General features: G+C 40.2%; 1 protein-coding gene across 2 annotated transcripts in view; it reads right to left on the reverse strand.

Annotated features, from left to right (window-relative positions):
• Window positions 1-293: 293 nt before the first annotated feature.
• The window catches only part of Grb14 (growth factor receptor bound protein 14), a 114,538-nt gene continuing 90,815 nt past the window's right edge, over window positions 294-24,016 (reverse strand). For both annotated transcript variants that reach the window (XM_060390282.1, XM_060390283.1), the window contains 9 exons: window positions 22,775-22,912; window positions 19,981-20,091; window positions 19,694-19,789; window positions 11,598-11,678; window positions 4,309-4,425; window positions 4,140-4,212; window positions 3,919-4,006; window positions 1,783-1,876; window positions 294-667 (listed from right to left, as the gene is read on the reverse strand). In XM_060390282.1, the coding sequence (XP_060246265.1) occupies window positions 521-667; window positions 1,783-1,876; window positions 3,919-4,006; window positions 4,140-4,212; window positions 4,309-4,425; window positions 11,598-11,678; window positions 19,694-19,789; window positions 19,981-20,091; window positions 22,775-22,912 (945 nt within the window). In that variant the 3' untranslated portion in view covers window positions 294-520. The remainder of the gene's footprint in view (window positions 668-1,782; window positions 1,877-3,918; window positions 4,007-4,139; window positions 4,213-4,308; window positions 4,426-11,597; window positions 11,679-19,693; window positions 19,790-19,980; window positions 20,092-22,774; window positions 22,913-24,016) is intronic.

Here is a 24,016-nt window from a genome sequence, read left to right on the forward strand (position 1 = left end):
TTTTGTTTTTTGCTTTTGGTCAAGGACCAGTTAGCTGCATCCAAAGCCTTGTTCACTGAGACAGGGTCTCACTACATAGTACAGTTGGGCCTTGAGCTCATGACCGTTATGTCTTTGCCTCATCAATGCTGTGGCTGTAAGTCTGTGACTCCAACCTCTGTATATCTACCCTCAGTTTCTCTCTTATATAGCATGGTGAGAATTCTGATGCCACTAAAGACTAGTCAGTGCTTAAAGTTTCACACTAAACCACATATTATAGTAGTATAAAATCACACAAGAACACAAACAAGTCTTTTTTTAAACTAAGGTTTAATTTTAACTAATAAATTTTAGTAACGAGTGTAATAGGAATCCAAGTCTTTGCTAATTTGCAATTCGTGACCTACTTTCATAACTCACAGGTGAAATACTCTTTTCACCATGATTTGTTTTCAGCCTATGGTCTCTCTCTCCCTCTTTAATCATCATCCTTTGCATCCTTTCTCTCTTCTAGTTCAATGAGTCACGTTCCGTTTGGCTAAAGGGCCATCCTAGCACAGTAATGCTTCAGCCTGCAAGGAAGGACCCCCTTGTTGAGCTGGTAGAACTCCACCAGCTGGATGAGATCCGTGAACTTTGTGTGGCCATCATCCAGGGTGTGGAACATCTCGCCATCATCTTCCACCTTCAAAGGGAAAAGCAACAGACTAGCGAAAGTAAAGATCAAAGAACAAACAAGCAAATTAAAAAAAAAAAAAAAGGAGCAGGGGGAGAAATAAACTACCCAGAACAGCAAGTATAGTCCTCTGTGTCCTATGTTTTTATAAGCTTAGATCAACAAGTGTATAAAACTAAGGACAATGAAAACAACATCATGGCTACTTTGTCCGGTAACATTGGCTGCATTTAAAAGAAGTGTCTGTTGTTTGATTAAGCAGTCTGGCTCTTTCTCTCTTCATTCTCCCCCTGTTCTGTATAGTTAGGACAGCACAACTACTGCCTACCCCCAATGAGGATTCCATACTCTTTACCAAGCAAAAAACTGCAATGTTTTCACTTAGAGTTGTTTTCCTCCTTTAAAAAAAAATTAACTTATTTTTTGTTGTGCTTTTGTGCACAAATCACTTCGTATTTGCTGGGGTCACTGATTGCAAATAATCAAAGAAGCAGGAAGCTATTCGAAAAATCCAGAAAGAGGCATCTCAAGAGGAATCACTGGAATTCTTACAAAAGATGGACCACATCTCTGCTACTCTGTGAACTTCCTGTTCGCACATCATATACACACACTCATACAGACATGCAGCAGCAATGCAAAAGAGACATCAAAGCAGGCTATGCTATGGATGTTTTTAATGTTCTAAGAATTATTTAAATGTCCACTAGTGATACAACATCTGTGATCATGGCTGTAAAGAAGTTAAAGGGAAACATCAACAAAAGCATATATTTTGAGAGGAGGAAGGAGGCAAAAGGAGCTTTCAAGCATTGCTTTTTAAAAACTGCTAGTGACATGCAGGGGAAGGACTTTTTAGTGGCCTTTAACAATAGGTGGCATGAGGTCTATACAATATTGCTAAATCATATTTCATGGAAAGGGGGGAAATTTAATTTTTACAATTCCTGTATTTCTTATATTAATTCAGGCTCATAAAACCATTTCTGCCAAACTTAACTCTAGTCAAAGCACAAGCTCCCAAATTATATTTAATAAGAGGAACAAAAGAAAACCAATGCTTTCCAAAGCATATGCATTAAGACTATCTCCAATACACAATACCTGAAGTCACAATTACTTACGGGTATAATTTGAAAGTGTTTTATCTTTTGTCCGTGACTCATCGATAGTACAAACGTTCTGGGATTACTCTGACTATCCCGTACCAAGAAAACCCTAAAGAGAAAGAAGGGATTTCATTTTTTTTTCTCTGTATACTTAGACTTCATGAAAACATAATGTGTACAAATGCAGGAAAGCACACATGTAAGTGGTACAGCCAGGGCCTCCTTTACTAGGTAGTCCGTGGGTAAGACTATCCAACAGGTAATAAATTTACACCGTAAAAAAGTCATTATACTAATGGACTACAGTAGAGCGAATACACAAACCTTTTGTCAGGTTGCATGATCACAACTGCCAACATAATGTTAAAGTGACATCAATAATTACTGCTATGTCCTTTTTCTCACTGAAAAACTAGGTACGTTCTCATAGCTATCCATCACAAAGAATGGACATCGCTATTTTAACTGACGGGGCATGACAGGCCCCTCAAAAGAGGGGATTATTTGGAATGAAATAGGTTTTTACCCTTTTTGGGCAGTGGGTCCTCTTGTCTCTACCACTATAGACTCAAATAGTAAGAAATAAATATAATCTAACAAATTAATCTTGAAATTGTTTGTGAAATGTTTAGGTAAAGATGTTTTAAGTAAAAGAAAGACCCAAAACAACATGCACTTTAACCTCGAAGAGTCCAGCAGAAAACCTTTATAATGTCAGGCTAGACAAGCAAGATGTGGCCTAATGGCCTAGAAAAAAGACTACCAGGCAGGGATTCTTATTTACTGGCAGTGCTGTGCAAAACCCGTTTTGTATTAATTATTGGCAAGCACACTGTGTAAATGTCCCTATGCTGACTCCAATAGTAATCTCACTGTGCCTGGGCAAAGAGGCAGCCAATGTCTGAAAAAAGCATCCATTTCATGTGTACTGTGTAAGATTCAGAGATTACATCACTGGGGGAAGGGACAAAAGGGCATTTCAGTGGTAAAGAAAGATGTAATTCTCTTCCCTTCCCAAGAAGATCAGCACTACCACCTAGTGGGCTACGGGGCAGCATCACATCTTTCCAAAGAAATGAAAAAGAAAAAAAAATGTTTAAAGAAACATACTTCTATGTTATTCTTTATTCAATTATTTCCTTTAATTTACAAATAGTGAACTCTAAAGTTAAGGGACCTGCAACCTAAAACACTTCCATAATTACTTATCATTTATTTTATTTCTTGGTCTCTTCTATGTAAGTCTACAGCTCATCATATTTATAACCACAAGGACATTACTTCATGCAGAAAAACACAGTCACATTTCTTCTTAAAGTCTAATGAAATGTACAAATATGCATGTTTACCTGAGCATCAGTATCAAAAAAGCTCAGTGTTGTCAACGTCATCAGCCTAGACCTGATCACCACTTGCTTAAATGGTTCCTGCTTCCTTTCCTCTTCTAACATAAAATCAACTAACCCACTCATTAGTTCCTCATTGGAGAAGGAAATCAGGCTAGAATTCTACCAAGTGGATGAAATATACTAAGTGAAAAACAAAAGCCTGATTATAAACGTTCCATAATTCATTTTATCCTCCTCTCTTATACTCTATTATACCCATTATTATTATAATCTTATTATTTTATAATAAGAGATATCACCAAAAAGTAATTTTATAAGTACATATTATTTTAGAGAAATGACAATGAAGATATTAAAAAATAAGGCAAGAATTCAAAATATAACAAGAAGAAGCCTTTCAATTATTATATTTTTAACAAATCAAGGAAACCCAATTTAGAACAACATTATGCTATGAAATATGTTTGGATCATCTCTATTACATATGCAAACCGAGATGCTGAAACCTCAAACAACACTTGGCTGCCCCCATTCATGCTTTCGTGTTAGAGATGACAGAATTCCCAGAAACAAAATGGATATTAATGCTAACTGGTCAAAAATAAAGTATCTGTTATTTGATCACTTATGTACAAATATTAAACACGGTGAGAAGAGAGGGACCACCACATTCATAGAACAAAAGTTCTTCTGCTTTGTGATAAGGCAATATTGAAACATTTTTGTATGTGCTAGGTGATTTATCATTCACAGGGGGTAAAAATCCAAACATGATCACACAGACTGCAAACATTGAACTTACCCATCCACAGGCCCCTGCCGGATAATCAGCTGCTGAGCTTCATCTCTAGAAATTCGGTGGTGAAACCATGGCTGGGACCGATGGATAGCTGAAGAAAGACAAAGGTTTGTCTGACATTACCATGACTTCATCGCATGCCAACCCCATCCTATTCCACGTGATCTTATCTGAAGGCACCGATTCTCCATCAAGTGGTTGGCAAGTACTGAGGGCAGACATACCCATGTTCACAGCAGAGCTCTGGGAGGGGGCAGTGGGGCTACCGTGATTCCCCAGGCGTAAACATCCTTTTTTCTGAACAAGAAAGTGAACAAAAAATAAAATTCAACTTCTTGGGCAAAATGACTCAAATCCTAAACATCTGAGAAAAAAAAATGAAGCTCTTGGTACCCTCCAAGCGAGTCCTTCCTCAACAGCAACCGAAAGAGCCTCAGTAGGGTTGTCTATGACTCTGCTCTTCTGACCTGAGAAGTCCATTGCTACCAGGGAATTCTCTGATATGCTTCTCTGGAAAACACATACAACAGAACAGAAACATTTGCACTATCAAGATGTATTTTTCCATTGAACTTCAGTGTTTTGTTGGCCACATGTGTCCACTCTGGACTGGGACCTTGCAAGTGTCATGGCCATCAGGAAAACAATCCATGCAAGGACAAAGATAGAACTCAAGTCAGTACCAGTTTAGCAGGCACTGGGTCACAACTGCCAGAGTCTGACTCCATGCTTTATTTCCCTTACACATTTTAAGCACAGTAAAACATCGGAAATAGGTCTCCAAATAACAATCATCTCAACAAAGCTTTAGGCATAGCTACATGGAAACTCCCCCTTGCAAAGTAGCAAAGCACCTGTGACCATTCTGACAAGGATAGGTTCAGTTGAGTGATCAACAGTGCAAAAGTACATGGGGTTCTTTTATAAAAATGGGTTCTATTTCCTGAGAGACTAAACTCGGGACGCTGATGGATTCAGGAAGGCTGGCTCCACAGAATAGCAAAACGATCACTAGGTTGTTAAACATCCACTCGAGCCTTCCGGGTGACCAAGCATCAGTCATTTTCTTCCTTTGGACAAACAGGCCCATGTGTTTAAAAATGTCTGGTGCCTCCAATGCTTTCTCTAAACTGTGCCTCCTATAGGACTCCAAAAGTGGCTAAGCAAAACTTTAAGATTTAAAACATACAAAAGGGGTAAAATGGTGCTCTAACACTCATTTGTCCAGTGGTCAACTGTCAAAACAACTGAGGAAATGCTAATGGACACATTTAGTAAAACGGTAAATGAAAGCTAGTTCTTCAGATTTTCTAGGAAGAAGGCAAAATGCCTATTGAGCAAGGAATAACTCTTTTTGTTAAAATAATCCACTAAGTCAAATGCAACTACTTATGAAATAGCCTTTTATTTTATGTGTTTTGCCTGCATATTTGTCTGTGCAACACATGTGTCATGGCCATGATGGTCAAAAGAGGACACTGGATTCCCCAGACCTGGGATTACAGAGGATTCATGAGCCATCATGTGGGTGTTGAGAATCAACCCCAGGTCCTATGGAAAAGCAGCCAGTGCTATTAATATCTAAGGCATCTCTCTCTGGCTTGGAATAGCTCCTTATAAAGTGCATAACTATCCCACAGTACACTCTTTTGTCCACACATCTTTACTTGCAAATGTTCATTGCAATGAGTCATCGGTGTGGTTCCAGGCCTCTGGCTTCTGTTATACTATCAAAACTGGATCCTCATTGGAACTCCACTCAGTTTCCTGTTGTTGACCTGTGTCATGGAGATCCTTGCTCTTCACACACTTCAGCAGTTCATAGCTGAGGTAGATGTTGGGGTTGGCCCAACTCAAAGCCCTGGATCTGGGCCTGGGTAGTAGCTGAGTTGGTCAGCCCACAAGCTCTCTCCTGTACCCACAACACCAGGGCACGCTCTGCAGCACTGCCCTAGTTTGCTCACCCAATGCTGCAGCCAGCAAGGAGCAGGGTCAGCTCCCCCACTCCCATGCCCTCCGAGCCAGCTCACCCACGTCCATGCCACCAGAGACAGCACTGCTGTGTTGCCCAGTCAAGGTGTGGGGCCCACAAAAGGGTATACCGTGGGTCACACTGTGACTCTGTAGCTTCCATGAGGAGATGTTTCCTATGCTTTGTTTTTGGTTTATTATTTTTTTATTCTTCATATTTTCCTTTGGGAGAAGGTTGCAAGGGCAGAAGGCAGAGGGCAGATATGAAGGGATGGAGAGATAAGTGGGATTAGAATGCATGCTGTGAAGCTCACAAAGAATCAATAAAATTTAAAAAATAAAACTCATAGCTATGGAAGATATAATTAGGTCAGGACACATATACTTAGAACTGGTATTCATATTTTATTTTTATTATTAAATTTTAATGTACATATTCTTTAAACATTAATTTTAGCTATTCAAATATAATAGTGTGAAGAGTGTTAGGAACACTCTTAAAATAAACACAATTTTGAAGTTTCTGAGAATTCCAGGAAAAAGTAATTTATTCTCCCCAAAACCAAAAGAGTACAATGTCATGAACTTGAAAAGCACTGAAAAACTTGTTTTTGTTTTTCACTGTGTGTTAAAATTCTAAAATGTATCATTGTTGCTGAATAAAAGTATTCATGTTTTATGATGGAAAAAAACTTGAACATATTTGTTCTTGAATATCTACTTTTAAGACTTAATGCCTCAGTTCTGGTTTTATTCAGAAAATAAAATTTAGTGGAATAGTAATTCTGATATTTCCATGACATAAAGATGTCTGTATTTAATGCATCACTGTTTCCTTCTTGTGCAGAGACACAAGGAAAAATGGTAACTACGAACATGAGCCTGAACCACAGGTAGTGCCACAGAATGAGGACGGCCTTAAATAAGTGAAAAGGCCACCACTTCTTCGCTAACTCTTTTTTTCATATTCTCTGAAAATAAATCAACCAATGCCTAGATCTTAGTTTCATTTGGGGGGATTTTTATTCCACAACAAATCTCTTTTTAAAAGAAAAAATAACTGTGTCACCCCTGAAGTCAAGAAACTAGAAAAGAGATATAGTTGTCAAACTCTCTAGTCGAGAGTCTTGCTGTTTCTGTAAGTAAGGGGAATGATATAAAAAACTTTCCCAAAGGAAACAGCACAAAATGGAGATGGTTAAGTTACTCTAAATGGCTAATTATTAGAAGAATGAAAGCTGAAGTGAGGTAACAATGGTGAAGTTAAACCCTGCTGCACGTGGGGACCTTTGGAGAGCACCGTTTCATACCTCTCTGAGGATTCAACCAACTGACTGTGGCCACATAGGAGCTTCAAACAAAGCTTCATCCACGAGAAAAAAAAATTCGGGTTCTTTATCACTGCATCACATACTCCTGTTTATTAGCATCTGATATTTTCTCTTCAAGACATGTGAGGGAGCTGCGGCCTTATTATGGCTCACCTCTATTCCTGAGACCCTCATGCAATCTCCTGTTTGTTGCAGGAGTTTTTATTACTGACAGCTGCTCTTTCCTGGCAGATGCTGTCTCTGTAATCTCTATTTGCTGTCACACTTTAGTTTGCCCTTCTCACCCCATGATCTTCTGTGCTGGGCTGTGGACCAGTCGGATATGCCTCTGCTTTGCCGACCTTAATGAAAATCATCCACCTGCCCCAACCACAGAGTAACTGGCCTCGATCCTAATGATAGCTTGATCCTTATGATATCTCTACCTCCACATGTCAAGATGGGTTCTGTACTCTCAAGTTCCTGATAACATAAAAATGAGGTTAGGAAATAGACATAAACACAATCAGGTTTTTTTTTTCTTTTTTTCTCCCCCACAATATGGCAGGCAGGGACATAAAACAAGATCCCATGTTCATAATTATCTGGCAAATGCAAGCAGAGTGCAAGACAAGCAAGAAACATTTTTATTTGCTATGGTAACTACACCGTGGGAAAACAGGAATACAGCAAATGGTTTCTACTGAATGGCAGGTGGTGGATGAAAAATTAATAGTTTACCTTTAGTGGACAAAGAAATAGAAGTGAAGCAGGGTTTGACAGACTGGAAAGGTCATTTTCAGCTCGCTTTCCTTCACATAGGAAAGCAGTGCTGATAACATTCAGAACTGGTTGGGTTTCTCAAATATTTGCCTCGTCCATTTCTCACCCATTCCTCTTAGGGGATGAATGAGACGGTCCGCAAGGAACACAGTCCATGACTACAATAACCTTGCCATCTTTTCATCAAGAAGGGGCCTGGGGCTACCTTGGGTTTTACAACTCATGCTTTGAAATAGAATCAACCCACTCTTAGAGCAGTTTGCATAATACGTCTGTCACTCTAGGAGTTTAACTGCAAGGCACATAGTAGCCACAATCCACCATCCCATTTGAAGGAGCTGGATAAATCTGTAGTCCCCTCATTACAAAGAGGGCACAGAATTTCTCCTGTATTGTCACTTCAGCTCATTCCTACAGAGCCACAGGACAGTAGAGATATGATATTCCTCAAAGACTATACAGTAATCCCTTTATCTTGCACAGTAGGAAACGAGTGAGTAGCCAAAGTCATGCAGACAGTTTATGGTAAAAGGGGTAACTGGCATGCTGTGTCTTGTCTAGGATTCTTTTATTGACCGCAAAGTAGGAGGTATGGGAAGAACTTTAGTTTAGAATGTGTAGGTCAGGGTCAGAAGTGGAGAACAGAAAGAACACAGGAGGATTTCCTGTGTCTCCTCGCTTCAGCTAGGGCCCTATCAACAGGCCCTCCTTCACATGAATTCTTACTTTGCCCCGTAAAGAACCAGGTATATTTGGCCTCCTGAAATGGCTACTGCTGATTCTCATCTCAGGGCCAATGAGGGGTAGCTATATGCAGTTTTATAGCTATGATGTTCATTATGGTGTATGAACCTTTTCATCATTTCTCTTCTCAAAATGTATGTGTGAAAAAATTTATAGAGTATTCCTATAAATTTGTAACTGGGTGTCCTATCTTTTATTTGTGATTTCCTATAAGTAGTCCTGAATGAAAAGCAGCTAAGCTAGGGGATAGGGCTTGGCATTTATTAAGCTTTTAGGTGGGATGCTCCTCAGACACCAAAATAAACAAAATGCTTCCCACAGCTTCTACGTTTCCATCATAGAAATTATCAGCCACATAGATAAAAGCCATAAACACTGCCCTTTCTGATCTTAACCCCACCCCTTGGACAAGACTTTTCCACACAGGCATCTGAACCTCTCTCCCTCTTTAGCCCCCATACTCATTAACAGTCACTAACGGAGTGTGTCTTCATATACATAGCGATCAATTAACAGTATAACTAAAACATCACACACACCTTGACTGCAGGTTGCAATTTCCCATGTTAGTCAGTTTCAACAAAGAAAGGTTACACCAGCCCCCACACTTGAATGCTAATGGACAGTGATGGAAATGGAAGGGTGTTTGATTATAACATTTTTACCCATGAGTAAAACGACACTTAATAATTGCCTCCAAATGCTTAGTTGTTAACACATTCATCCTAATAACTTCAGACTCTAAAAAGAATTTGGAGGGATTTAGGAAAGGATTAAGATAATAAAACTCAATATGCCTTTTATATACATGTGGATTGAAAGACACAAGGAAGCTGACAAACTGAAAAAACACCCTCCTTAAAGAGATGGCTTTTCTAAAATTCACTATCTGCCTTACTTTATTATTTTAAGGCTTATAAGAATATGACACACATTATTTTCTATCACTTAAAGGAACATAACAAGGAAACTGGAGATATTTTTCTCTGCAATTCTATCAGGCTCCAGAGTCAGCATCATTTCATGCTCATTCCTAGAGCGGGGCATTTCATCTGCTACCTGATATGGGAGACACATGTACCTTTCTTGGTCACAGCCATGAAGAATGTATTTTAACCTCGCTGGAAATACATATTTCAAAAAATGCACAGTAACTAATTTGTACCACAGGCACATACGACGGAATTTTGAATGCCCTCAGCATCAGGGAGAACACCGAAAGGAGAAGAACACAAACTTTATGTGAGAAGTAAATTTTTGTGTTAACGTACAAGAAATTAAAACTAGGTTCTAGAGAAAGCACAAAAGCGTGCCTGTGTATATCTGCAAAGAGCATCCATGGTACAGTTGAAGTAGTTCTGCACTAATGTCATGTTTGGTCTAGATTTTTTTTTTAAGTTTTTCATCAATTACACTTTATTCATTCTGCAACCCCCCATAAGCCCCTCCCTCCTCCCCTTCCAAACCCACCCTCCCTCCTCCCTCTGCTTGCATGCCACTCCCCAAGTCCACTGATAGGGGAGGTTCTCTCCTTTCTGATCTTAGTCTATCAGTTCACATCAAAAGTGGCTGCATTGTCCTCTACTATGGCCTGGTAAGGCTGCTCCCCCCCAGGGGGAGGTGATCAAAGAGCAGGCCAATCAGATTATGTCAGAGGCAGTCCCTCTTCACATTACTATGGAACCCAATTGGACTCTGAACTGCCCTGGGCTACATCTGTGCAGGGGTTCTGGGTTATCTCCATGAATAGTCCTTGGTTGGAGTATGAGTCTCTGGGAAGTTCCCTGTGTTCAAAGCAGATGCTGAGCCTGATGGGCAACTGTTGGGCAGAGTGAATGGAATTTTAGGTAAGAACTGGGAAATAGTAAGAGCTGGAGAGGACAGGGTCTCCACAAGGAGAGCAACAGAACAAGAAAATTTGAACTAGATTTTTTTTTACTTCCAGTTTTATGATTTCCTGGAAGGCAGCTGGCTTTTTAATTGTCTGTAACTTAAAAAAAGTATTATTATTATTATTAAAAAGTTTATAATTCAGTGTCCAGGTGGGTTCCATAGTAATGGGAACAAGAACTGCTTCTAACATGAACTGATTGGCCTGCTCTTTGATCACCTCCCCCTGAGGGGGGAGCAGCCTTACCAGGCCACAGAGCAAGACAATGCAGCCACTCCTGATGAGACCTAACAGACTAGGATCAGAAGGAAGAAAAAGAAACCCTCCCCTATCAGTGGACTAGGGGAGGGGAGTGTGTGGAGAACAGGGAGGAAGGGAAGGATTGGGAGGGGAGGAGGGAGGAAACTAGAGGGAAGGATACAAAGTAAATAAAGTATAATTAAAAATAAAAAAGTAAAAAAGGGAAACCAAATCTTAATATCCATTAAAAAAAGTTATAATACAGAAAAGCCTGGATATTTATAATGTACCTTCAAAAGTGTAAATCATGGTGTGTTAATTGGTAATAACAATACTAAATTAATACTGAAGGAATTCTATAACTCTACAACCTGAACAATAGTTGTTAAGGTAAAATCCATATAATGTCTAGAAAAATATTTTGCAAAATATCTTATTATGACCTAATCTTCAAATGTCATAATCTCATTGAATGGATCACATAAGTCTTCCTATTCATTTTATGTTAACACATAAAATTATTGGCTTTCATTGAATGCTTTTCTTTTCTGTGTTTCATTTTTAATTATAGGAACTAAACATATACAAAACACAAAAATACAACTTCTTTATAACATTATATGAAAATGTAGCAGAGGAATTACTGTACTTGACCACAAGGCAAAGTATAAACCATATATTTAGTGTAATGTAGCTGTAACTGATGTAATTATAAAGTCCAGGTTCAAAACCTTGGTCCTTACCATGGGTGATATGCTCTGAGAACTGCAGCCACTTCTACCTTGATATGGGTGCATATAGTTCTGGTACAGTTGCATGCCATACTGCAGAACAAAAAGGAAAAAACACAGGGTCTCAAGATATCAACTCACTGAATGTTAACATTTCCATTAGCTACTCATTATCAATATAAAAAATTAAAACATTCCTTTTGTTATTAATTTTTATTTATTTCCTCATACATATTTCCCATCTGCAGCTTCCCCTCCCTCCGCTCCTTCCTGTTTCATACCACCTACTCTTTCCCCGTGGTCTACCTCTCCCATCTCTCCCCAGGAAAAAGCAGGCCTCCCAAAGACACAAACTAAAAGCCACACAAGATAAAACAAGACCAGGCACAAACCCTTACATTAAGGCTGGGCAAGGTATCCCAGTAGGAGGAAAAAGGTCCTGAGAGCAGGCAAAAGAGTCAGAGACAACCCCACTCCCACTTTCAGGAGTTTCCCTCCACCTACCCACCCAAGCACTAAGCCAACAACCATAACACAGAGGACCTAGAGCAGATTCATATGGGCTTTGTAATTGCCACTTCAGTCTCTGTGAGCCACCATAAGCCTCATTTTATTGATTTCTCAGGGCATGGTTTCCAGGTGTCCTCAACCCCTCTGGCTCTCACTATTTCCCCTCCCCATCCTACTACAAGGACACTTGTTCAACTATGTTCATAGCAGCTTTATTCATAATAGCCAGAAAATGGAAACAACCTATATGTCCCTTAACCATATAATGGATAAAGAAAGTGTGGCACATGTATACAATGGAGTATTGCTCAGCAGTTTAAAAAATGGTATCATATTCTGGCTATTACACATAAAGCTGCTATGAACACAGTTGAGAAAATGCCCTTATTGAATGGTGATGCATGTTTTGGGTATATGCCCAGGAGTGGAATAGCTGGATCTTGAGGTTGTGCTATTCCCAATTTCCTGAGAAAGTGTCAGATTGATTTCCAAAGTGGTTTTACAAGTTCTCATTCATACCAGCAATGGAGGAGGGTTCCCCTTTCTACATCCTTTCTAGCATGTGTTGTCACTTGAGTTTTTGATCTTAGCCATTCTGATAGGTGTAAGGTGAAATCTCAAACTTGCCTTGATTTGCATTTCCCTGATGACTAAGGACACTGAGCATTTCTTTAAGTATTTCTCTGCCATTCTATATTCCTCTATTGAGAATTCTCTGATGAGCTCTGTACCTCATTTTTAATTGGATTATTTGATTCATTGGTGTTTAATTTCTTGAATTCTTTATATATTGTGGATATTGGCCCTCAATCCTCTGAAAGGATTCACCCAACAGGGAATCAAAGCAGATGCTGAGACTCAAGGTCAAACTTTGGGCAGAGCGCAGGGAGTCTTATGGAGGAAGATTGGGGTGGGAATGGAGTGGACAGGTGCACCTCATGGATACCAACAAAACTAAAAGATCCGAGCCCAAGAGGCCCTGCAGAGACTGATGTACCAACAGAGGACCATGCATGGAGAAGACCTAGACCCCCTGCTCAGATGTGGCCTATTGGCAGCTCAGTCTCCATGTGGATCTCTGAATGAGGGGAGCTGGGTCTGCCTCTAACACGAACTCAGTTGACTGCTCTCTGATCACTCAACCCTGATGATGCAGCCTTGCCAGTCCACGGAGGAAGAGGATTCAGGCAGTCCTGATGAGACTTAACAAGCTGCGGGCAGATGGCAATGGTGGAGAACTCACCTTTTCAGTGGACTAGGGGAAGGGGATGAGGGAAAGAGGGAAGGAGGGAGGGTGAGACTGGGAGAACTGAGGGAGGGGGCTTCAACTGGGATATATAATAAACAAATTATGAGGAAAAAAATAAAACTTAAAAAAATTATCCTGAGTGAGGTATTCCAGACTCAGAAAGACACACATGGTATGCACTCACTTTAGTACAGGATAAATCATTCTACAATACACAGACCCAGAGAGGCTAAGAAACAAAGAAGGAAAGACAGATGGGTAACATCTCCTTGAAATAAGTAAGCAACCAAAATTTTTTTTTAATTTTTTTATATTAATTACAGTTTATTCACTTTGCATCCCAGCTGTAGCCCCCTCCTTCATTCTCTCCCAATCCCACCCTCCCTCCCCCATCTCCTCCCTGCCCCTCTCTAAGTCCACTGATAGGGGAGGTTGTCCTCCCCTTCCATCTGACCCTAGTTTATCAGGTCTCATCAGGACTGGCTGCAATGTCCTCCTCGGTGGCCTAGCAAAGCTGCTCCTCCCTTGGTGGGAGGGGGTGTCAAAGAGCCCACCACTGAGTTCATGTCAGAGACAGTCCCTGTTCCCCTTACTAGGGAAACCCACTTGAATGCTAAGCTGCCATGGGCTAAGTTTGAGCAGGGGTTCTAGGTTATATCCAGGTATGGTCCTTGGTTGGAGAATCAGTCTCAGAAAAGACTCCTGTGCCCAGCTATATTTGGCCCTTGTGGCACTCCTGTCCTCTCCAGGTATTACTAACTCCCCCTTCTTTCATATGTTTCCCTGCACTCTGCTGAAGGTTTGGTTATGAGTCTCAGCATCTGCTTTGATACACTACTAGGTAGAGCCTTTCAGAGGCCCTCTATGGTAGGCTCCTGTCCTGTTTCTTCTTTTCTCCTACTTCCAATGTCTATCCCATTTGCCTTTCTAAGTGAGGAGCAACCAAAATTTTAACATTAATTTCAGAGCCTTAAAAGGATAAAATTTAAAAGGCAGTGTTTTTGCTTAGACCCAGAGCTTTTAGTATACCTCACCAGAGCAAAGCTCTAAAATCCACATCTTCTTGGTGCCAAATTATAGTACTTGGAAAAGATGTTATCCTTTTGGGAACACTGATATTTTTCAAACCTTACACATCCTAACTAGCACTGAGAGATCCAGTTGCTGCAATGTCTGACTGGTGACTTGTTTTGCTGATTAAGCAAATTAGAAATTTGCTCTTATGTGGAAGAACCCTTAGGAGCGTGTCATCCTTTCATAAATGTTTGTCTATATGTGCATACAGGCCTATGTCTGCCCTGCTCCTCAGTGTGTGTGTGTGTGTGTGTGTGTGTGTGTGTCTGTGTTTGTGTTTGTGTGTGCATGTGTATGTGTGTGTGGTCCAGAGATCTATCAACCTTAGATGTCATTCCTAAGTTAACTTCTTTTGTTTGTTTATGTATTTATTTATCTACTTATTTATTTATTTTAGAAAAGGGTTACATTCCATCCAAGAACTTACAGAATAGGCACAGCTGGCTTACCAGCAAGCCCCAAGTCTGCCTCTGCCTGCCCAGCATGGGTATTGCAAACACATGCCTTCAGGCCGGCCTTCTTTTCACATGAGAACTGGGGATTCCACCAGTCTAGTGACTCGGGTCTTCCCACTTGTAAAACCAATTCATCAGCTGAAGTATCTCCCCAACCCATTTTTTTTCTTTAAGTATTCTTATGGCATTTATTTTTTACTCCATACATCAAAGTAGTGGGGACTCAATTGGATTTATGGCAGAGAGTTTCAATTTTCCAGAAGGTAAATGATGCTAGCATATTTACTTTCAGGAGATGGTATTACACAGAGTAAATAGAAAGACTACCATGAGACAGTAGGCCAGGATTATTAGCTTGACAAACAAGCATACCAAGTATGAGCAAATCTACTCTAAATCTGGATGCTTTCCACTTAAATTTGTCACTTTGCTAAAGGAAAGAAAGTGATGGGATGCTTTACTTATTATTTCGCCACACTCTTCAACTATTGGGATTACATGGATCCTATTAGGTCCTAGCACCTGGATTCCAATGTAAGTCTCTAGCTTCCTCCTGGCACCAGCTATTGTCACAGCAATCCTCACTTCTGACCAGGTCGTGAGGCATCTGAGGCTGCAGGGCTGAGCAGGAGGAAGGATACAGAGAAGGAGGTGTAGGTACCCATGGGATGTACTGGACGTAGCTTTGGGGAAGCAGAATAACCATCAGCTCCAGGCTGAAGATCATCACTGCTTGTCCGTTCCCCTTGCAAGAGAAGAACGGCCAACACCATACCCACCTCCAAGAGCAGTTGACATTCAATCATCAAACACATGATACCTGCCTCTTCAGCTTGGAAAGCCTCAGGCCTCAACCTCACATATCAGGGCCATAGCACAGCTTGGGCCTCCCTACCTGGCTTTTTCTCAGCCTGAGCCACCTTCTGTCACATACTTTGCTGGCCTAGGCCAGCCCCTGTGCCTCGTGCTGCCTCCTAAGGGTAAGTGTGGGCTTACGACACACTTCTCTACCTGCACAATACTTAGGAACCTCTACCCTGCCCAGGTCCTGAGGGTCACATGCATTAAATCGTTTCCTGAACTAATATAAAAACAAGGGGTGGGGATGTCATGTCCAATATGAAGACTGAATAGAAAACATGAAATCAAGGAATCAAATCTTATTCCCAGGATGCTTTTACATAAACATTCCAGAACAGCTATTTTTCCACTAAAGACTATTTCCTTAAAGTAATTCGCACAAGGTGAATATATTTGGTAATTAGAAAAAAAAATGTCAGAGAGGAGTAGGGGAATTACTGGTCTCCAGATTTTGGTCTTAACATGAATACAAACTCATATGCATGTAAAAAAAAATCCTCTATGCTGACGCTTTACCCAATTATTTCTCAACTTCTAAAAATTGTGTGGTTTTTTTTTTTTTTAATTTAAGGCTTGATTGACATTAATGGGACCTAATAAAATTTAACTTCAAGCCAACAATAACTTCACAAAGAAAGCAGAGGAGCTTAATTCCTAGACACACACGCTCAATTTAGAGAACAGATAGTTACCTCATACCAACACTTTCACAAGAAGCACGCTGCTTGGCCACCTTTTATTTATCAGTGCTGAAAAGCCAGCTCCCTACTAATAAGACGGTTTTCTTCAAAGATGTATTGTCCCTTATTCTGGCAGTGCCACTGTGCTGCTGGGGGTCTTTAGAAAGCATTTAACTCTGGCCGAGGGGTAGGGCATGGGTCACCTCAACATTTGCCTGTCCCATGGAGGGGCAGATAGGCACCAAACTAGGCTAGAGAGAAGCTGGCCGAGTTCTAATTGATAGGAACGGGAATGTGACCCTCAACCAGCACAATATGGAAGCAATGATTCTTTTTTCTAAGCCTCAGATTTTCTATAATTCTTTATGTAACTAGAGTATTTTTCCAAAGAGAAAAAGAAAAGTCACCTAGGCAGCTCAGGTGTAGGTTTATGTTTATGTGTGTATGAGATTTTATATGTAAATGAGTGCACACATGTGAGTATGTATGTGTTTGGAAGCCAAGGGTTCATTTCCTGTGTCTTCCTCACTCATTTCCCATTTATTTATTTTGTGGGGGGGGGAGGGGAACACAGTTTCTCTCATTGAACTGGTAGCTTGTAGCTTAGGTAGACAAGGCAGACAGCATACTCTTGTACTTCTGGCTCTCCAGTCATAAGACTGCAAACACACCACAAGTCAAAATGCAGGAACAGCTGAAATGCCCATCAGTGCATAAGCAAATGCCAACATATACAGGTACATCTACTGTTACAGTCACAGAGTAGGTGAATTCATAAAGACAGCTCAGATCAGTGGCCACCAAGGCCTGGGAGAAACTGCTTATTGAGACTATTATCTTCTTCTAGACCTAAATGGAAGCTATGATTGCAAAACATACCGAATGTGTTAAACACGAACTGTTCATGTTAAGATAACTTGTCAAAGTTGAACTCCATTAAAACATCGAAAACTCCAGGACAACGCTTTCATCCTCACCTAACATGACACTGAGCCAGTTCTCTCTACTCTGCTGTCTTCATTCTGATCCCACTCCCACCCAGGGTGTCAGAAAAATGTTAACACAGTAAAAAGATAGTAGAAACAGAACGACAAAGACGGGAAGAAAAACAGATGACCCAGAGCATACATCGAATACAAATCAAGAGGGAAGCTTAATTCCTCCTCCGCCTCAGCTGAAAGAAAATAGGGATGCTCAAACATCCCAAACAAGACTCGGTTTTCTCTAATTTTTGTATCTAAATACATCAAAAAGCTGGTTTTAGTATATACTTAGTTATCTAAATCTTTCTCTGGCAATACACAAAACTATATGAGACATGATAATTATAACATGTGGCACATGATATAATAGAATTCACATGATTTATACATTGGCAAATCATACCCATCTGTGGGTATGAATTATGAAGAATGTCTCAGAAAAGGCCAAAACTTCCATTTTATAAAAAAAAAAAAAAAGATTTAAGAACAGTAGTAAACCACATTATTTGTGAACCTAAGTAGCAACAGGAAACTGACTAGTATAGGCAAGCATATTCTTTGGGTTGCACCCCTTTCAATAAAAAGTGTTTCTTGTAATTTCAGCAATCATTACTAACAAATCAGTATTTTCAAAAGAAAATGGTTGATCATTATTTAGAAATTAGAAATTTAGAAAATTAAGAAATTAGAAAAATTAAGGTTGCAACAAATTTACTGGTATAAGCACTATTAAAATAAATGTGCTTTTAAAAATTATTGCTTGTATTTTATCAATCAATCAATTTCTCTCTCTCTCTCTCTCTCTATATATATATATATATTGTTTGCAAATGCATGAGCCCATGAATATGCTCTCATACACAGAGGATAATTTGTGGAAGTGGGTTTGCTCCTTCTACCACATGGGTCACTGGGATCAAACTCAGGCCACATTATGTTTGGGACAAGTTCCTTTACTTTTCAGTCATTTCAACAGCTCCTAAACATGTGTTTTCAACACAATTTGGTAGCGATCAGTTCTGTGTCTTCCCTATTTTTAATCTACCTTTAGGACATTCTAACTCTTTTCAAAGGCTTCCTCAACAAATTATGCTTACAGAATTTTAATTTCAACATGAAATACAAGGGTGCTTCAAAAACACTTTCAAAATAAAACGTATGCAGTACTTTCAGTTGTACTCATTAAACTAGGAAGCAGTTGATGAAACGGTAGCTGCTTGAAGAGGGAGATGGGTGTTATTTAAGAGTGCTTACCACACTCCACTGTAAATCCAGACACCCAAGTGTGGGGAGTGTTGAGATAAGCCTTATTGAGGCCCACAGAGAACAGTGAGTGAGGTGTCAGTGGCTCCTACGACTCCTTCAAAGGTCCTGATTCACTGCACACAGTGTTGACCTGCTAGGAACTCGGAGTGAAGTCTCAAAATGGATCATAGGCCAGGGCAGTGACTGCGTCCCTATTCTTCCTGGAAGTCTCCTGAGGTGATCTTGCCACACCCCACCCTGCCACATTTCCTTATAGTTGCACCAGCCTGACTGATTATTATTGGTGCATGAGCCTAGCATGGCATGGTCTGATTGTCCCTCGATCGTATAAAAGCTGTTACACTCTACAAGAAAGTTAGACGTGCACCCTGAGTCTGGTCTCCGGAGTCTGATTCCCAGGATTCCTCATTGGCTCTGTTGCCGCTCATCCCCCTTCCCCCAGGATCATCCACACATCTAAGAATACTTGGACAGCACAAATTGGCATGTACGGAGGGGGAAAAATTACATAAAGTTGGGTTAGAAGAGAAACAGTGTGGATTCAGGAAGAGTTGGGGGAGAGAGATGGTGAATGTGATCAAAGGATCAAAAGGCGCTGTAGCAAATTCTCAAAGAACACACACACACACACAAGTAGAACATGAAATAATTCTAAATAGCAATGTCCGAAGGGAAAACGTTAAGTACACATTTCCCTGTGGGTCTGAGGCCATTTCATAAACACAGGTTAAATTGTGTAATGGAGACATGTGGTTCAGCTACACTGGCTACACATGTAAGACTCACAACAGTAGAGATGAGTCATTTGTACAGACAGAATACTTCACACACAACAGACATACAGATTAGGGTAAGTCACTCTATTCCACACTTTCATCTCCCGGACTAAAGGTGGTGGTGGTTATTTATCTTCTTTCTCTTGTAGCCACACAGACCAGCACAGCGTCTTCACATTTGGAAATAAAGGTGTCTTTAAACACTTATGGCTCTCAGAGCACTTAACAGGCACCCACCCGTCCTGAGAGATTACCTTAAGCAATCGAATGGCAGTCACCCAGCACATCCTGACGTGCTCTTCTTCCGCACAGAGCATTTTCAGGTCCCGGGGCCCTCCTGCTTTGTTAGGCTAGAAGGCCACAGCACATTGTTTATTGTTAATGCAAATCTCGAAGGTAACACCTGTTGAAATAAAAGCCACTAAAATTCTCCTATACATAAGAGAACTCTATCTCTTCCCAAAAGAGAAGGAAAGAAACTCCAGCTTACCTACAAGGCTGAGGCTCCCTTTACTCATCTATCAAAACATTAAGCCTGTACCTTAAAGCAGAATCCGAAGGTAGTTGGCGCTCCGTGTTTTTTTTTGCCCGCCAATGAAATGTAAACATTACTACTGCTGAATTCGCTGAAAAACTGCAAATGCCGTGGTTCCTTTAAAAAAAAAATAAATGTATGTGAACATTGAAAGGGATGCACAGTTTCACAATACCATTTGCATTTCTCATACTACACAATTTATACCTCTTACGATAACAAATTACCTCAAATAGAATCCCAATGCAAGGTCAGAAAACAAAACAAACAAATAAAAGAAATGGGATTGCCATATTCTTAAATAACAGGGAGCTGCACACCACTCCATGGTAAATTGACAAGTGACAACTTGTTTATAATTTTACTTCCGGTAAGAGACAAATTTCTATTTTAAGTTCCCTGTTTTCATTAACCATCATGTTAAACTAAAGAGAAAAGCAACAGCTTTGAAGGTCTTTGAAAGTGTTTCCCTCATCTCAGTTTCAAGTGTAGGTTCACAGGAAGAAGTGTGTGTTACCGAGAAGAAAATGGGGGAAAGGGAAAGCAAATTTCTTCTTTCAGACACACCCATCCTTAGTGTCTGTGTGCTGACAGCAGACTGCTTGGTCATCTTGTTCCACAAAAGGAAAGGACCTTGCACAGAGCAGACAAGTGCAGAGAAATTACCTAGGATGGAATGTGTCTGATTGTCAGGGCAAAGGGAAATCGTGAGCAGCTATTTCCTCTCCGGAAAATCCGAAGGATTTGGAGCGGGCCATGGGAAATCACCAGGTCACAGTACTCTGTGATAGGTTAATAACTTGGAGAAGTGCTTAATTCTGAGGTTGACTATATAATCAAAGCTGGCCAAAACACATTTGTTCTCCAAAACCTTGCTACTAGCCTTGTGGTCACTGAAGCACAGAATCTGTCTCACCTGGGAGCTTGTTAGAAATGCAAAATCTCAAGAACCCGTGCCAGGCCCCTTGAATCAATATCTGCATTTTAACAAGATCCTGGGTGGTCTCATATACATAGCGGTTAGCAGTAGTGCAAGTATGATCTCCCCCCCCCCCCGACACACACACACACACAGTACATTCAGCAGTGCCCAAGTTGGAATAGTTCTTATTGTCATTTACCAGTAAGCTATCCCAACTCAAAAGATGTGTGTCACTATTCCCAAGCATTTTAAACTATCAGAACCACTTCCGGACTTCTTTGGAGAATAAAGCAGAGATTTCATTTATTTATTCATTTACTTACTTATTTTTTTGGGGTTTTTGAGACAGGGTCTCTCTATGTAGGACTAGCTATCCTGGAACTCACTATGTAGATCGAGCTGGCCTCAAACTCACTGAGATCTTCATGACTCTGCCTCAAAGTTCTGGAATTAAAGGCATGTGCCACCATGCATGGCCTGAAAAGAATTTTTTAAGACAACTTTTTCTAACAAATAAATAAATAAATAAAATAAAATGAGGAATTGAAACCTAGAAAGGCTTTCTTACTGCTGTAAATTTTTAAACTGTATAAGTCACTGACAGAAACATATCTGAGTATAAAATGCATACTAAAAGGCCATATTGATTTAGTTTCAAAATCTGTTCGGATATACACATGATTATGCAAGGAAGGGGAAGGAAAGGTAGTATTTAGGGTTTTCACTAACAGGTAATTCACAGTCATGTCTCCAAGCTTTACAGTGGTACTCAGTAATTCCCATACAACCTTTACTTCCTTGGAAATGAAAGTATACAACAAGATCTCATTAAAGGAAAAATAAGAAACAAAAATGAGAAATTCTTTATTAGGTAGACATCCATGTTGTGTATCAGGTAGCAGACACAATGAGGTCTAAAAAAAAATCTAAGCGTTCTTATATCCTCAGTTTTTTCTTGGTGGGTGAATTTGGAATTATTTCCATGTGTAAATTACATTACGTGTGTGTGTGTGTGTGTGTGTGTGTGTGTGTGTGTTCATCCTGGTGTGCTTTTGGCGGTCAAAGAAAAAGTGGGAGTCAGTTCTCTCCTTCCAAAGCATGAGTTCAAATATCTTGAACTCAGGTCTTCAGACTTAGCAGGGCATGTCTTTCCTCACTGAGACATTTCTTCTGCCTGATAGGTGGAGTAGAAGAATAGCATCCTACCAATTGACAGCCAATATTTAAAATGCTATTATCCCAGCTCTTACAGTAGATTTTTACTGCCTCTGGAGACTGGTCATATAAAACAGAGTTTAAAAAGAAAAAAAAAAAAAGGTATAGGGACTGGAGAGGTGCCTCAGAAGTTAAGAGCATTTACTGGCTCTTTTAGAGGACAGGAGTTCAGCTCCTAGCACCCATATGGTGGCCCACAACTATCTATAACTCCAGGTCCAGGAGATTCAACAATTCAAACTTCTACAGGGCCCTGCCTGCACATGGTGCACAGACATCCACTCAGGCACATGGCATTCATAAACAACATACACATAAGATGAAATCAATATTTTTGAAGAGAAAAAGTGTAAATCACATTAGGTTTCAAATCTGAAGCCTCAGACAAGAAAGAAGAACTTAGAAGAACTGCATTGGAGTGGGACAAATTAATGCCCTTGATATAGGAGTGAGAGCATCCAGAGTCCATGAATGCTACAGAGTAGACAGAATCTGTGTAAAGCAAGTCCAAAGACTTTAAAAAGTCCTATAGAAGATGACAAGGATTCAAACAAACATCCAACTCCTAACATCAGCTATGAGACTAATCACCATGACAAAGTCTAACCTGATATCTTAGAGCTAATAAATAGTTCATAACAATCACCAGGCACCTTGGCTTACCTTGGATGTGCCTTTAGTAGAAAAATATAAACCAGATCTTCTGAGAAAAAAGTAAGCTTTCTTCCAAGACTTCTTTCCCTGTTCCTTTGCATGTAAGAACCCATGGATTTCAGGGTATGTGCTTGAGCTTAGAAACATCTGGAAGACACATTAGACGCATTCCTGATGTTATGGAAACACAAAAGATACCAATAGGTTTTTACGTATCAGACTCAACATGAGGAACCAAACAGTAACAATGGTGTGTGCACGGCACGGAGATAACAATGTCTGTTTGACAAAATGGTATCAAAAACCTGGCACGAGTTCCCAATCAAGGTTGTTCAGAAAACACACAATCAAAGTAATCAATAAGTAGGTGACAACTACAATCACACCTATTTGAATTTAGACTTGAAAACAGACATTCTCTAGAATATGTTTCATCTTTTTATGTAGATTCTCACACAAGTAGTTAGCCTATAAGGGACACAAGTAATTCAGTGTGCTGTAGGATCCCCATCCTGATTTCCGTCATTAGACAGTTGAGGAGTTGAGCCGAGGTCACCTCCCTGGTGAAGATAATGCATGCATTATCTTGTGTCCTGTGATTTTAGTGTCATGCGGACATAACAGGCTGGGGCTTGTCTCACCCAAATGCTCTTCAGCAGCGTCGTCTTGGCATTGAATCATGGCAAGGTGGAATCTGTTTCCCAACCCCTTGAATCTTCACATGTCTGTCACCCTTGGAATTTGGTTGGGGTAAAACCACCAGTTCTAGATGGAGTCCTAGCTTGATGGTTTCCATGAACTGATTCATGGAAGCCAGTTGTCAGATTTTTTTAAAAAAAAAATGTGGTTAGCTGGAACCACCACCATTGGCAGGAAGTCTAATAAAAGTGAGAAAAGCCTGGAGGATGAGACACTCTATGGAGAGACAGAGTGAAAAGCCAGCTTTGAAAGGGATTATCAGCCTCCAGACACTGAGCCAAACAGCAACAGAAATATAACCCAGGGAGCAAACTCCCCTCCAACTCACACCTCCCCTCCCCCAGAAAATCATTGCTAAAATGTGAGCAGGTACTTTAAGCCGTTAAGATTTGGAAGAGTTTATTACAAAGCAGTAATTACTTGAGACAGTGGCCATACGATGAAGGGGAAAAGGAAAAAGAAAAGAACAGCCATATGTAAGTCTCTGGGCTCAGTCCTTATTAAGATAATGAAAATACATTAGTATCTCCTTTTAAGAGAAAACAGAAATCC

Source organism: Meriones unguiculatus, chromosome 8 (genome assembly GCF_030254825.1).
Source record: "Meriones unguiculatus strain TT.TT164.6M chromosome 8, Bangor_MerUng_6.1, whole genome shotgun sequence".
Lineage (NCBI taxonomy): Eukaryota > Metazoa > Chordata > Mammalia > Rodentia > Muridae > Meriones > Meriones unguiculatus.